The sequence below is a fragment of the Erinaceus europaeus genome, chromosome X (assembly GCF_950295315.1).
Source record: "Erinaceus europaeus chromosome X, mEriEur2.1, whole genome shotgun sequence".
In the NCBI taxonomy this organism is placed as follows: domain Eukaryota; kingdom Metazoa; phylum Chordata; class Mammalia; order Eulipotyphla; family Erinaceidae; genus Erinaceus; species Erinaceus europaeus.
Window position 1 is genome coordinate 125,511,727 of NC_080185.1, and position 13,652 is coordinate 125,525,378.

General features: G+C 47.6%; 1 protein-coding gene across 2 annotated transcripts in view; it reads left to right on the plus strand.

Annotated features, from left to right (window-relative positions):
* The window catches only part of ARHGAP6 (Rho GTPase activating protein 6), a 562,780-nt gene that overhangs the window by 266,257 nt on the left and 282,871 nt on the right, over nucleotides 1-13,652 (plus strand). The window contains exon 1 of one of the 2 annotated variants that reach the window (XM_060183086.1): nucleotides 6,436-6,798. The exons of the other annotated variant lie outside the window; for it this stretch is intronic. Within the exon in view, the coding sequence (XP_060039069.1) occupies nucleotides 6,754-6,798 (45 nt within the window). The 5' untranslated portion in view covers nucleotides 6,436-6,753. Of the gene's footprint in view, nucleotides 1-6,435; nucleotides 6,799-13,652 lie in introns of those variants that run through there. 2 annotated transcript variants of the gene reach the window in all.

Here is a 13,652-nt window from a genome sequence, read left to right on the forward strand (position 1 = left end):
GACCTAAATTGAGGGTGAGAATGTTTTGTAGACACCTGTAACAGGGAAATGAGGAATTCTACCCATGTGTCAACAATTGAACTGTAAATCATTTTTAAAAGGTCTGATATGATAAAGTCTATTTATGAATAATTTGTACAAATTTAGTCAACAGTCATCATAAAGCTCTAATTTATATGCATGTCCAACTTTTTTTTTTTTTTTTTTGCCTCCAGGGTTATCACTGGGGCTTGGTGCCTGCACTATGAATCCACTGCTCCTGGAGGCCATTTTTCCCATTTTGTTGCCCTTGTTTTTGTTGTTATTGCTGCTGTTGTTGTTGTTGGATAGGACAGAGAGAAATGGAGAGAGGAGGGACAGACAGAGAGGGGGAGAGAGAGATAGACACCTGCAGACCTGCTTCACCGCCTGTGACGTGAACCCCTTGCAGGTGGGGAGCCGGGGGCTCGAGCCAGGATCCTTACTACCACCAGCGCCACCTCCCCCCCAACTTCTCTTTTTAAAATTTTTATTAGTGACTTAATATTGTCTTACAAAATTATAGGATAATAAGGCTATAATTCTGCAGCATTCCCACCACTAGAGTTCTGTATCCCCATTCTCTCTATTGGAAGCTATAGTAGTTCTCTCAAGGTTACAGATAAGGGTAAATTATTTCCATATATAGATATAGATATATATTTCCCTTTTTTCCTACCTTCTCTTCCTTTCTGAGTCACACCTATACCTATTACTACTTCCAAATGTCTTTTTTTCCCCCTCTTCTTTCTCTGGGTCCTGATGGAGCTGGAGGTCAGAGCTCTCTGGTCATCTTCCCCTAACATTTCTCCCCCTCTGAAAGTATGGACCAAAATTCTTTATGGGATGCAGAAGGTGGGAGTTCTGGCTTCTGTAATCGCTTCTCCTGGGCCTGGCATTCCCAACTTCTTAATTAGAAGTAGTTCTCAAGCAGGAATGACATTGCCCTCCCCCACCACCAGGGACATATGTCAATATCTGGAGATATTTTGGTCTGTCACAGTGGGAAAGAAGGTATAGTACTGGAACCTGGGTGTTAGGTGGCAACTATTGCTGCTAAACACCTGAAAATACATAGGATAACAGTTCTCCAAAGCAGGGAATTATTGTTATGATATCAAAACCGTAGGAAACAAAAGTAAAAAATGAACTTCATGAAGCTAAAAAGCTTCCGCATAGTAAAAGCAATCAATAGAATAAAAAGGCAATTGATTGAAAAGAATTTAAATCTGCTTTTTTTTTTTTTTTGCCTCCGGGGTTATAGTGGGGACTCTGGTGGCCATTTTTTCCATTTTATTGGATAGGACAGAGAGAAGTTAAGAGAGGAGGGGGACAAAAGGAGAGGGAGAGAAAGGTAGATACCTGCTGACCTGATTCACCATTTGGAAAGCATGACCCCCCCCCCCCCCGCAGATGGGGAACGTGGGGACTCGAACCTGAATCCTTGTGCAGGGCCTTGCACTTCATACTATGTGCGCTTAACCAGGTGCATCACTGCCCAGCCTCTGAAATCAGTCTTGATGATGTCTGCACTGCAACATTATTCACAGTAGCCAAGATATGGAAACAGTCTGCCATTCTGAACGAATGAAGAAAATGTGGGCGGGGGAGATAGCATAAAGCTTATACAAAGAGATTCTCGTCCTGAAGGCTCCAAAGTCCCAGGTTCAGTCCCCCCGCACCACTGTAAGCCAGAGCTGATCAATGCTCTGTTAAAAAACAAACCGTTACATATACATATACATATACACATACACATACACATACACATACACATACACATACACATACACATACACATACACATACACATACACATACATATACATATACATGCACTGATATGTTACCATTCTAAAAAAGTTACCATTTGCAAAAATGTGGATGAACCTTGAGGGATTTGTGCTAAAGGAAGAGTCAGGAGACAAAGACAAATACAGGGAATCTATTAATTCTGAACTCGTCGAAGCAGAGAGTAGATTGGTGGTCTCTAGAGACCGTAGTGGGGGCGAGGGGGAGATGACAGTCTTCCGTTATAAGATGAATTTATTCTGGGGTGTGATGTACAGCACGGTGACTATAGTTACCAATGCCACTTGACGTGGTGAAGTTATTAACTAACCTTAGTGTGGCCACCATTTCACAATATCTGCATGTATCAGATACCTCAAACATACACAGTGTTATCTGTCAACTTAACCGTCCTCAAAGTCAGCAATGCTGGGTTGAGCAACTGCTGTAAAAGGGAAACACAGATGTTAAGATTGTAGGCAGCAGGGCAGTGTCTGCCACTGAGAGAGGGGAGAGGGTCACATGTAGGTGAGGGACACCAGCTCTGGTACATCCCTTGACTTTGATGATAATTAATGGGCATATGTGCTACAGGAAGTCTTTAAATTGCACAAAACACGTTATTCATTTTTCTCTTTCTTTTCTTTTCTTTTTTTTTTTTTTTTTGCCTCAAGAGTTATTGCTGGGGCTCAGTGCCAGCACTATGAATTCACTGCTACTAGTAGCCATTTTTTTTTTCATTTCTTTTAATTGGATAGGACAGAGAAATTAAGAGAGGAGTGAAAGATAAATTGGGGGGGAAGAAGTATAGACACCTGCAAACCTGCTTTGCCGCTGGTGAAACTGCCTTCCTGCAGGTGGGCAGCCAGGGACTCGAACCCAGATCCTTGTGCTGTTCCTTGTACTCAGTGCTATGTGTACCACCACCCGGACCCCTCATGTTATCCATTTCTCTATTTCCAAATTAAAGAAATCCCCTAGGAGGTGGATTGATGAACTAATAGGATGAAAGAGGGGGGCGCTGAGTTTTGGGGAGGGTTTCGCCAACCAAGAGGTCATCCCAGTCACCCTGCCCCTTGCTCATTAATCAGCACTGGGTTTCCAAGAAGCTCAGACAGGTCCTCAGCTCCACCTAAACCCTGACATTAATTTTGCTTCCTCAGATTTAAGTAACATTTTCCTGAAAAAGTAATCACCATTGAGCTGGCTCTAGACATGGAAAATGTGAGCTCAACCTATAGGACAGCTGAGTGGTTGAAGACAGGACTCTCTCCAATCCTCGGGCAAGCAGGGCTGCCTTTGGGTCTGGAAGAGCTGACCCATGTGGGGACAGGAAGGCAATGTCATCCTTCTGCTAGTGCCCTTTTCTCTTTCATGTGATGCTGGTAGAGTAACTTGAGATTCACTTGATTCCTCTCTGGGGGAAATTATAAACACTAGAGAAACTCATCGTTTTTTGTTGGTGGTGGTGTTCAAACGACTAATCAAATGAGAAGCCTTCTCGGGCAACCACCGGACCAGGATGTGGGATGAACTCCAGCCTGCTGTGAAGGGAGGGGTGCTTCATTTGCTCTCTCCCTTCCACCCCATCACCCCAGAAGGCCAAATTTGAATTTTGAAACCACCTGCCATATAAGTAGACAGTCGGAATGACCTAGAAGAAAAAGCCCTGAAAAATGCATGTCTAAAAAGAATTATTGAGTGACTGAGTGACTAAGTAATATAGGAAGGAATCTTAGGAGGAGGAACCTGCATGCAAGACATTTTCATTAGAGCAGTGTTTGAAAAAAAAATACCTTGGAATATATTAAAAATGAAATAATGTATGGAATTCAAATTGTTTAAAATTTAACAGACCTCTTAGAGTTCTGGCCAATTTTCTGAGTCCTTTGTTTTACTTATTAATATCTTTTTAGATATTGATGGCAGTATGGGGACCAAATTTGGTACCTCAGTTATGTGAGTCCTGTGCTCCACTGCTGACCTTTCTTCCCTGCCCTAGGTCCCTTCTTGAATTGAATGCATGGATTGAGAATTGAAAATGTGTGTGTGACTCACTCAGAGGTGAATTGAAGAAGCTGGCAGCATGGGTGGTAATTTCTTTTCTTAAATGCTCCGGCATATCTCCCCCAAACCTTTCAAACTCAGAGAACAGCCCTGTCACACTTGAAAATTTCACTGTCATTTAGTGATGACAGTTGAGCACGGAATATGTTTAGCGGACAGAAGGCAATCTGAAAATGTGTGTGTGCCTTTTGGAAATAACAGGCTCTCCATAGTTTACAATAATGCCCTTTTCATAACTTAGTCCATTTATCAAAGGCAGGAGAAAAACAACATTCAAGATGACCAAATTTGAACATGGAAGTGACTTACCCAAGGGCAATGCTCAAAGGAATGTGGTTAAGGTTTTGAAAATCTAGGCACTCACCTCATAATGTTTAGGTATGTTAATAGTCCAGCAGTTTTTGAAGAGGAAGGGATTGTTCCCTTCAGGGGCTTAATGGTAGGTATGGCAGAGGAAGGAGTCCTTAGCTTCAAAGTTCCTCCCTCCTTCTCAATAGGCCAGACTGAGGCAAAGGTCCCCAAATTGGGACCCTTGTGCCCACATGCTTGCCCTCTGTTAACCTGGCTATGTGACCTGGAGACTGGTGAGCTTGGTTGGCAGCCTTATTCTAAAAGCCTTTGCTGACATAGCTCGAAGGGTCTCTTTTGACAGCAGAGTAGCGTAAAAGCAGTGAGGTGTCGTTAGTGTGTCATTTTTCCAGCTCTGCCTGGACATGTCTGGCAGGGCCTCCCAGGGGGCAGAGAAAGGACTCCAGGCAGGGAAGGCTGAAGGGAGAAGGAAACTCGGGCACATGGAGAAAACTGGCTTTCTATTCTTCTTCGCAAGACTTACAGAGCCTGATTGCTGTTTTACAATGCTATTTCATTGTCAGGAGTATCTTCACACACTGCATGTGTGTGTGTGGAAGGTGGGCAGCTCTCTGGCTGGAAGCTCCTATTTCGGGCAGGGTTGTTTCTTATATTCATGTAAATGTTTACATTACTGCAATATAACATAAACATCATGAAGGATGCAGATTGCACAAGCCTGAGCTATGCTGCTCAGTGCATATATGTGTAAATTGGGACATGCTGCAAAGCAAGATACAGCACGTTTCCAGCACCCCCACCCAAGTGCCCTGTACCACCTTTCCCATCAGTACCCTCCTTTCTGTCTTGGTAATCACCATTCTGGCTTCAGCCACTATAAATTGCACTGATCTGTCTCAGTTCAACGTGTGAATTTCAGTCCTAGAAGAAATCAGTGGATTCTTACACTGTGTCTCCTTTTGTATTGAATTTCTTTCTGTTGAGAGAGGATATGAGAGGCTAACCCATGTCACTCTGTGGATCCAGGGTGCTCCTTCCCTTGCTCTGTCGAGCAGCCTTTATACCGGGAGACCACAGTCACTTCATCCTGCCCCACTCAGTGGATATTTGGATGGTCTCCACTTTGGGGGTTATACCTAAACGTGTGCTGAACGAACAGTCTCATGCAGCAGCAGGAGGGCACTGACACCCATTTCTCTCTATCTGGGAGCAGGACTTCTGGGTCCGAGTGGATGCAGATGATCAGCTTTTAGAAATAGGATGTTTCCCAGGCAGATGAATTGTCATGAGGTGATCTAGGATATTGGCATCTGCAGTCTCATGGTCCCATTGCTGGTTAATGTATGTTACTGACTGTTGAGTGGGTGGGCCTTCCAACTGAACTACAAGGGCTCAGGCACAGGAGCCCAGGTGGGGTTTTCCTTGCCCTACCTCGTCTGTCCTGTACAGAGGTGGCAGGGGCCCTGGTGGCAAGTCCAGTGCAGCCAGGGCTCTGGCGAGCTGACACAGACAGCCACAAACCCAGCTTCCTCTGGAGAGCCGCCCCTCTCTGAATCTGGCCTCTCCATTCTGCCTCTGAGCTTGTGCAGTTCATGACAGGCTGGGTGGGTGAGGGGAGGGTCCGTAAGCCTGGAGCTTGTAGGAAAGGCTTCCAAGGCAGAAGCCAGTTTCAGGGGAAGCTGTCAACCTCCAGCGTGGACTGAAACTGATTTGGCTTGCCTGGCAGCTTTGCAAATAGTGTTACTTGTTTTCTGGTTTGAACCACAGAAGGAAGAAAGGATGTAAGGCACAGACACAACCCTTGAAGCACTCTCCCACCCTCCACTCCAGCACCTGGGCTTATTGAGGCAGATCCTCTTCCCCCCCCCCCCCCTCAAACCTACAAGTCGGTTTGCCCAAGGTGGCCTGGCCAGGGGGCTGCCCAGCCTTGCTGCTGTCGTCTCAGCGGCCTCCCCAGGCTCCCCGGCTTCTCGGCCTGCCCTCTGGCAGGGTTCCTCAAAAGGGCAACACTAACCCCACATCCCTGCCCCTCTCCACCCCAGCTGGTTCTGATCACCTCCCAGCTTGGGGCCTGCACCCCTTCAAAGTTAGTGAGAGTGGTTTCCCAGGAAGCCCAGACTCGCTGCGGATGCGCTGGCGGTGCGCTGGCGGGGCAGGGGCTGCCGGGCAGGGGCGGCAAGGCTGGACTGACACCTGTCGTGGAGCACTGGGTCCTGCTCCCCCCACAGCTGAGCGGCCGCCCGGACCAGCTGGGGGCGGAAGGAACAGAGCGCCCGCCCCTCGCTTCTGACTCGGCCGCTCCCTTCTCCTCCTCTCCCTTCCCGCTCCCCCTCCTCCTTCTCCACACCCCCCTCCTCCTCTTCCTCCTCCTCCTCCCCCTTCTTCCCCTTGGCCACCGCCTCCTCCGGGTCCCAGCCCGCCGGCTCTGCGGCGGGACGCTCGGGGCGCACAGAGCCAGGCGCGTGTGCAGGAGCTGCTCCCCAGAATGGCCGTGAAATAGGGGTGTCTCGGAGACGCGCCGCCACCCCTGGCAGAGCCTGGGCTCCCCCACTCCTCCCCGGCGGCGACATGGGGGACCCAGTGAATCGCCAGAAACCGCGGCTGCACTACGCGGTGAGTGTCCCGGTCCGCAGGGGCGACAGGGGGCGCCACTCGGCTGGTCTGGGAGAGGACCGCGAGGGGTTGTTGGGGTCCCAGGCTCCCCAGAGCGGGAGCGGGGTGAAGGGTGCAACCCCCATCACCTGCTCGGGAACCCCGCAGCGCGTTAGAAAGGGAGCCCTGTCCCCGACCCGGGATCCTGGGCTAGAGTCTGTTGCCCTCTCCCCAGCTAGGGCGCGGAAAAGGAGCCCTGGGTCCAGCCCGAGCTGCCCCTCCAGTTTGGGTCTGATGGGCAGCAGGGTTCGCAACTGGACTGGACCCCCCCCCCCCCACACACACACAACAGCAGAGCGTGTGGCTGCGAGTGGGGCGGGAGAAATGCTGCCCTGTACTTGGGGTGCAGCTTAAGGGAGGTGTGCATTCTCCCCAAGTCCACAGAGGCTCAGACCCTTGGGTCGCATAGGACCCAAGAAACGCAGGTCTGTACCAGGGTCCTCACGTACAGATCTTCTTCTCCCCAGACTTAGCTATGCCAGGGATATTTTTCGGTGGGGGAGGGCACATTGCTTGACAGACACCATGCTCCGCACGGGGTCCCACTGGACACAGCAGACTGAAAGCTCCCAGGGAGTGCCTGCCTGAAATTGGGCTTGACAAGAATCCCAAGGTTAAGCCCTGACCAGATCCAGATTCTAGATGGAGCTGATTTGGGGGTGGGGGTGGGGGTGCGGAGCAAAGGCAGCAAGAGGCGTTGAGGCAAGTCCCCGCTTTGGAAAGATACTGTGGAAGTCTCCCTGCCCTCCTGGCGTGGGGCAGCCGGCTCCCCAGGGAAGCCAGGAAGTTTTCTCTCCGAGTTTAAGACTCCATGTTGTTTTGAGGTGAAGCCCGACACCTGTGCTGTCACCTGCTATTTTACTGAGTCAAAAGCCTTGCTTGACAGACTGCCCCTGCTGAAGACAGATGGACGTGCTGAACGTCAACTTGCAAAAGGCAGAGAACCCTGCAGAAAGTTACAGAATCCTCAACAAGTAGTGCACACAGTGAAACAGTCGCATCTGCCTGGAGGAGGTGGCCTTTGAAAAGCACTGTCCACTTTGCCAGGGAGTCTGGGAAGGGGAGACCAGAACCCGTCAGACCCGGCTCAGCCGGGGGACATGGGACTAACCTCTCACCTCAGCCGCCTTCTCTGGGACGCGGGGTGCGGGGGAGCAGAAATAGGGGAGCCTTAGGGTCTCTTCCCCCATGGCGAACACTCTAGGAACCTGTGACGCTGCTTTCTCTGACTGCCAGCGCGATACTTGCAAGGTGTGGCACGTATTTCTCTGCAGACACCAGAGAAGCCCAAGCGAAGCGATTTCCTTTTAAAGGGGCGTAAAGAGAAACCCTTTCCCCGCAAAGGTTTCCGTGCCCCCGGGGGGTCTAAGCTCCCTTGGTGCTCTCTGGGCGGGCCTCTCCCCACCCGCCCCGCCCCTCCCCGCCCCTCCCCGCCCCCAGCTCACCTTTTCCAGAATCTGCATGTGTACAGGTGCACTACTTGCAGTCTGAGGTTTCTCTAGCCATTTGTAAGGTGGAAGGGGGTGAGAACTAGCTCTTCAGTTAAAACCTGTCTGTTCTATGAGTGATTATCTTAATTCTGAAAATAAGCCCTGTGCATCTCGAAACTATTTAAAATTACTTTAAGCGTTAATTCCTGTTTCATTTCCCTAAAAGCATGAACGTGGAGCCAAACCATTGCTAATGGTAATAACTCCGCTGGTGCTGAGAGATTCACTGATGAAATAACCTTTATTCTAGCTCGCATCGCCTCTGGATGTATTTTCTGATTTAAGGCTATGGAAAGGAAGATCCCGGCAAGAAACTGTTGTCTTTCGGGTTCACAGTCTTCAGGTTTCTCTGACATTTCCTATGGACACTTTCAAACGAGGAGACACAGCAGCTCTGTATCATGTATAAGTAAAAAAAAAAAAATGTTCTGTATTAAGTGAGACCTCTGGCTTTCGTATTAGCACTGCCCTGTGTGGCTTAATCTCTGTTCTCACACTGCACCCCTCCCCTCGCTGCCCCCACATGGGTCAGGATAATTGATAATTCCAAAAGCTTGTTTTGCCTTTTAGCACAAATAGCCCACCTACTCTGCTCAGCATGGCTTTGCCCCACTTGTGCATTGTCTCGGGGTCTTAGAACTTGTTTTGTCTACATCTTTCTATAAAAGAATTACTCTCCATGTGTCCTTAGAACCCTTTGCCTCCTCTGCAATACAAGTAGGAAACAAGTACTTAGTGTTCTTGGGTACTTTTGTGCATGTCTTCAAGGTGAGATGGCATATAAGAAATCAGCCACATTTTATTCATTCATCAAGCATTTGTTGACTGCTTGCTCCCCATTTGCTGTTTGGTCAATTTTCCAAAGAGATAATTAATTACTGAAAGCACTTACGGTGGCCATGAACTCTTAAGACGTTTCTTAAATGATGACAATGGTCATAAGGAGAGAAACACAAACACTGGAGCAGATAAGAACATCCTGCATTTATCTACCTGTTTCCAAAGCATAGCACTTCTTCTTGTTTTCTCACCATAGCAGACAGATGCCTTAGCTTCTAGTGTTCTTATTTCAACCTTTCCTCCCACATTCCCCCCATATTTCATTTATTATGACTCCATCCGCCTGGCCTGAGTGTCATGTTTAGTGCCCCTTGGAGACTTGATCAAATTTGCATTTGAAAAGCCTGCTCATGGGGTAGGAAAAATAGCTCTCTTGAGAGTGCACTGCTCTGCCCTCTGCTGGGGGTAATGCCCCCTCTCCCTCCCTCCCTTTTTCTTTCCCTCTCTCCTTCTCCTTCCCCTCTCCCTCCCTCCTCCTGCCACCCCATTGTCTTTGTCTTCCTGTATCTGAAAAAGTCATCCTGGAGCAGTGAAACCTCAGTGATGAACATCCCCCCAAAAAAGAAAGAAAGAAGGAAAGAAAGAAAGAAAGAAAGAAAGAAAGAAAGAAAGAAAAGGAAAGGAAAGGAAAGGGAAGGGAAGGGAAGGAAAGGAAAGGAAAGGAAAGGAAAGGAAAGGAAAGGAAAGGAAAGGAAAGGAAAGGAAAGGAAAGGAAAGGAGGAGCTGCTTGTAGCCCCAGGATACAGTCAAAGGTGAGGAACAACGGGAGTGCACCCATGGGAAGAGGAGAGAATTTGGCTGTTGGAAAGCTGCTTGGGATGTCTGACCAGCCAGGCTTAGTTCTACAGAGTTGCCAGAGCATGCTGGCAAAGAGGCCGTGGGTGAACCAGTGACATTTCTGGTAGCACTTTGAAAGAAACTGCCAGTCATAATAGTTTGCCCTTCCTAGTATTGTCATGTACAGACTGCAAAGTGGGCACAGTCTTTGTCAATTTCTGCCTCCAATCCAGCTGGCAAGTTAGACAGATTTGCTATTTCATGGCTAAAGAAATCCAGCATCAGATGAGTAGAATTCAAGGTGGCACAGGTATAGTTGGTGACTAGTCTAAGGGTCTTATCCAGTGCCCAGATAGCGCAGATCTCCGGAAACACACACACACACACACACACACACACACACACACACACACACACACACACACACACTTGAGATAGATGAACCAGATTACCCTCCTTCTGGCACCTTTGTCAAAATTAACCAATGATCAAAAACATTCTGGCTTCAGTGATTAAATATGCCCACCCATAGTGTTGCATCGAATGACCAAAATCCTTCTGTAACTAGACTAGTGTAGACAAAGCAGCCATTTGAAAATTTTCATTAAGCCCAATGTCATAGAGTTATGCATTCTTCCGGGATTCTGTGAGTAGCGTATCAAATCACTCCAGTTTCAATGATCATGGTTTTAACAATGTTCAGTTCTTGGTATTCCCCCCCACCCCCACCCCCACCCCAAGTCAGGTCCCTTGGCTTGGATTAAAGATAACATTAACCAGGGGCCGGGTGTTGATGCACCTGGTTAAGTGCACACATTACAGTGCATACGTCCCCGGGTTCAAGCCCCCAGTCCCCACCTGCAGGGGGAAGACTTCACAAGTGGTGAAGCAGGGCTGCAGATGTCTCTCTTTCTCTCTCCCTTTTTATCCCCCTTCCTTCTAAATTCCTCTGTCGTATGAAACAAAAAAAAAGTTTTTTTTTTCAAAAAAGATAACATTAACCTGCTTTCCCTAGTGCCTTCCTGTTTGCTTCCTTTAGCCACAAACATAATATCACAAGCCTTGTCTGTGTGCCAACATCACGTAGTATACATGTTTAATTTCATGATAACCCTTGGCAACTTAATATGGTAACTTCTTCAGTAGAATTGCTGCACTGAGCCTTAATTATAGAACAGATTACCAGAGGCACTTTGGAGCAGTTTATGAATACTATTGATATTATCCAGGCAACTCCCTGAAGGCGGCACACTTATTTGCATGCCCCTGCTCGTGAAAGGAAACAATATGTTTGATGATGCTTCTGGCTAGCATCAATCTATAGCAGCGGCGGGGTGTTGTACTCGCGGAGGTATGGCCGAACCGATCGCAGTGGGGTTAGACTCTGATTTGGAACAGACACCCATGGAGTTCAGCTGTCAGGATGCACTTGTGTCCTTTGTGCTACTCTACTTCTGAGCTTTCTGTTGCTGTCCTCACTTCCTGTTTGCTGCAGTCACCCCGCCATCTGTGCTCTTGACCACAACCTCATCATTAAATGCTGACTCTTCTCTTGCTCTACTTAACCCCACCCTAAGGAACTCTCCAAAAGAACTAAATGGCAAACTCTGACAAGGAACCTCCTTACCCAAAACAATTAAAGTCCTAACATGAAAGTTGCCATCCTCACTCACTGTGAATATTTGGTTTCCAAAGACTTTGAAGTCCTAAATTCACTTATTAATCCACTGGTGTTGGTAACACAATATTTTCTGGTAATTCCTTTCCAAGACACCCAGAACTAGGTGCTCTGGCAGGTTCCAAGCTGATAGAAATCAGTTAGCATCTATCAGGACAGCTTTTGTACTCTTCTTAGGATATTCAGCAGAACTTGTACTGACCTGTGGCCCGGCCTGGAATTCACTTTTATGAAGGTATTTTTATCACTCTGCTTGTTGTCTCCCCACAAAAACAGATATTTCACAAGTTACAAACAAGTGGGAGATTATTGAATTCCCTTAATTAACATTGTGTCCATCAGGCAGAGTTTCTTGTGCTACCCCTCCATGCGCATACACACACACACACACACACACACACACACACACACACACACACACACACACACACACTCTTCCTTTTCTGCTGCATTCGGAGCTTTCCTAGATGTGATTCCTTTGGTCTAGAACAGACCAGCTTCTGATAATCCCTTCAAAATCTGTTTTAAGAACCAGTGTTGATTAAGGATCAGATAGCTGTTGGTAGCCAGGTACCAGTTATTGACAAAAATTCCCTTTGCTAACTCCTGTCTGGTTGCAGACATGTTTTATTGACTTCTGGACTAATGCACTGGAATCTCCACTGGGCTGTGATGTTCGGTCCCATGCAGTCTTCCCAGGGCTCTTGAGCCATAGTAGTGGTCACTTGGTGTGCTGCCCATGCCAGCACCCCCATGGGCCATCTTGGATTCCTCCTTTGTCTGTACTGTCCACCTTGAAGTTCCAAGCCAGCCATGCTGGACCTAGTCACTGCTCTTCCCCTTCCATCTTCTTGCCATCATCACTGCTGTCACTTACAATCAAGCCTCCAGCATCTATTGTTCTCACTATAACATGCTACCCCAAATTCCAGTCCTGTGACTTTTAAAATGAAGTCGTAATACTTAAGGTACTCAGCTAGTTTCTGTTGCACTTAGAATGAGATCTTCATCCATGACTTTGGTCTTCCAAGTCCTCCTCCCTGATCTTCCCTGCCTCCTAATACTCTCCCTCAGCTTGCCTCTATCGACCCACATCTGTGCCCTTTCTGTTCCTTAAATCCGTCCATCTTCTCGATGCCTAAGGCCCTTGGGCTCACTCCCTCTTTTGCCTTGGTTGTCCTTTATGTGACAGACTTTCCGTATGTCTCATAAATTGCAGGGTAAATGTCACCTTCTCTGGCTAGCTGTCCAGTCTGCTTCAGACCCCACTCCGTTATTAATCGTATACATTGGCTACTGCCTTCACTAGCTAGGTGACTTGTGGGCATTGCATTACATGCCCACTGCTAGTCTCTCCCGACTGGTTTGGAAGCTTGTTGAGGGCAGCGAGCATTCCCACAATATCCTCATTGCCTCTTGTGGTCCCTGGCAGTGGTCACTCACCCAGGAGATATCTCTGAGCAAATTACTTGAGCTTCTTGGGTGTTTTACCTAAGTGACACCAGGGAATTCCAAATTTCAGTTATCATCAGTACATGGTTGCAAAACATACCAACTTCAGGATTTCATCCAATTCCTACTAAATGAGACTCCCCAAGGGCTGGACTTGGAATCAGTATTTGAAAAAAACTTTCAGAGGTGATTCTGCTACCAGCCCTCTTTGTAAACCACTGATTGATTTGCACGATGATGCTTTTTGTTACCTTGGCCCTTTTTAAAAAAACATTTCCTGTCTTTTCTCCTGGGTGAAACTGTAGCTAATTTCTTGGTCTATGTATGTCTAACAGCTTTGTCAAATTCCCTACCTCTGTTCGGACTTAGCTGGAATATCAGTTTATCAAATCTGTTAGTCGGAAGTCTAAAATTAGAAATCATGATCTCCAAACAAGGACACAACAAGTTCTCAGAAAGCCTTGGTGCATAGCCATTGGGTCTGCGTGTACACAAGAGTGAGGAGAGAGGAACGGCTTTCTCTAGCAGGGTCCCTGTGAGGGCCTGGTGTCACCCAGCCTGCTTTAGGGGAAAGGCAA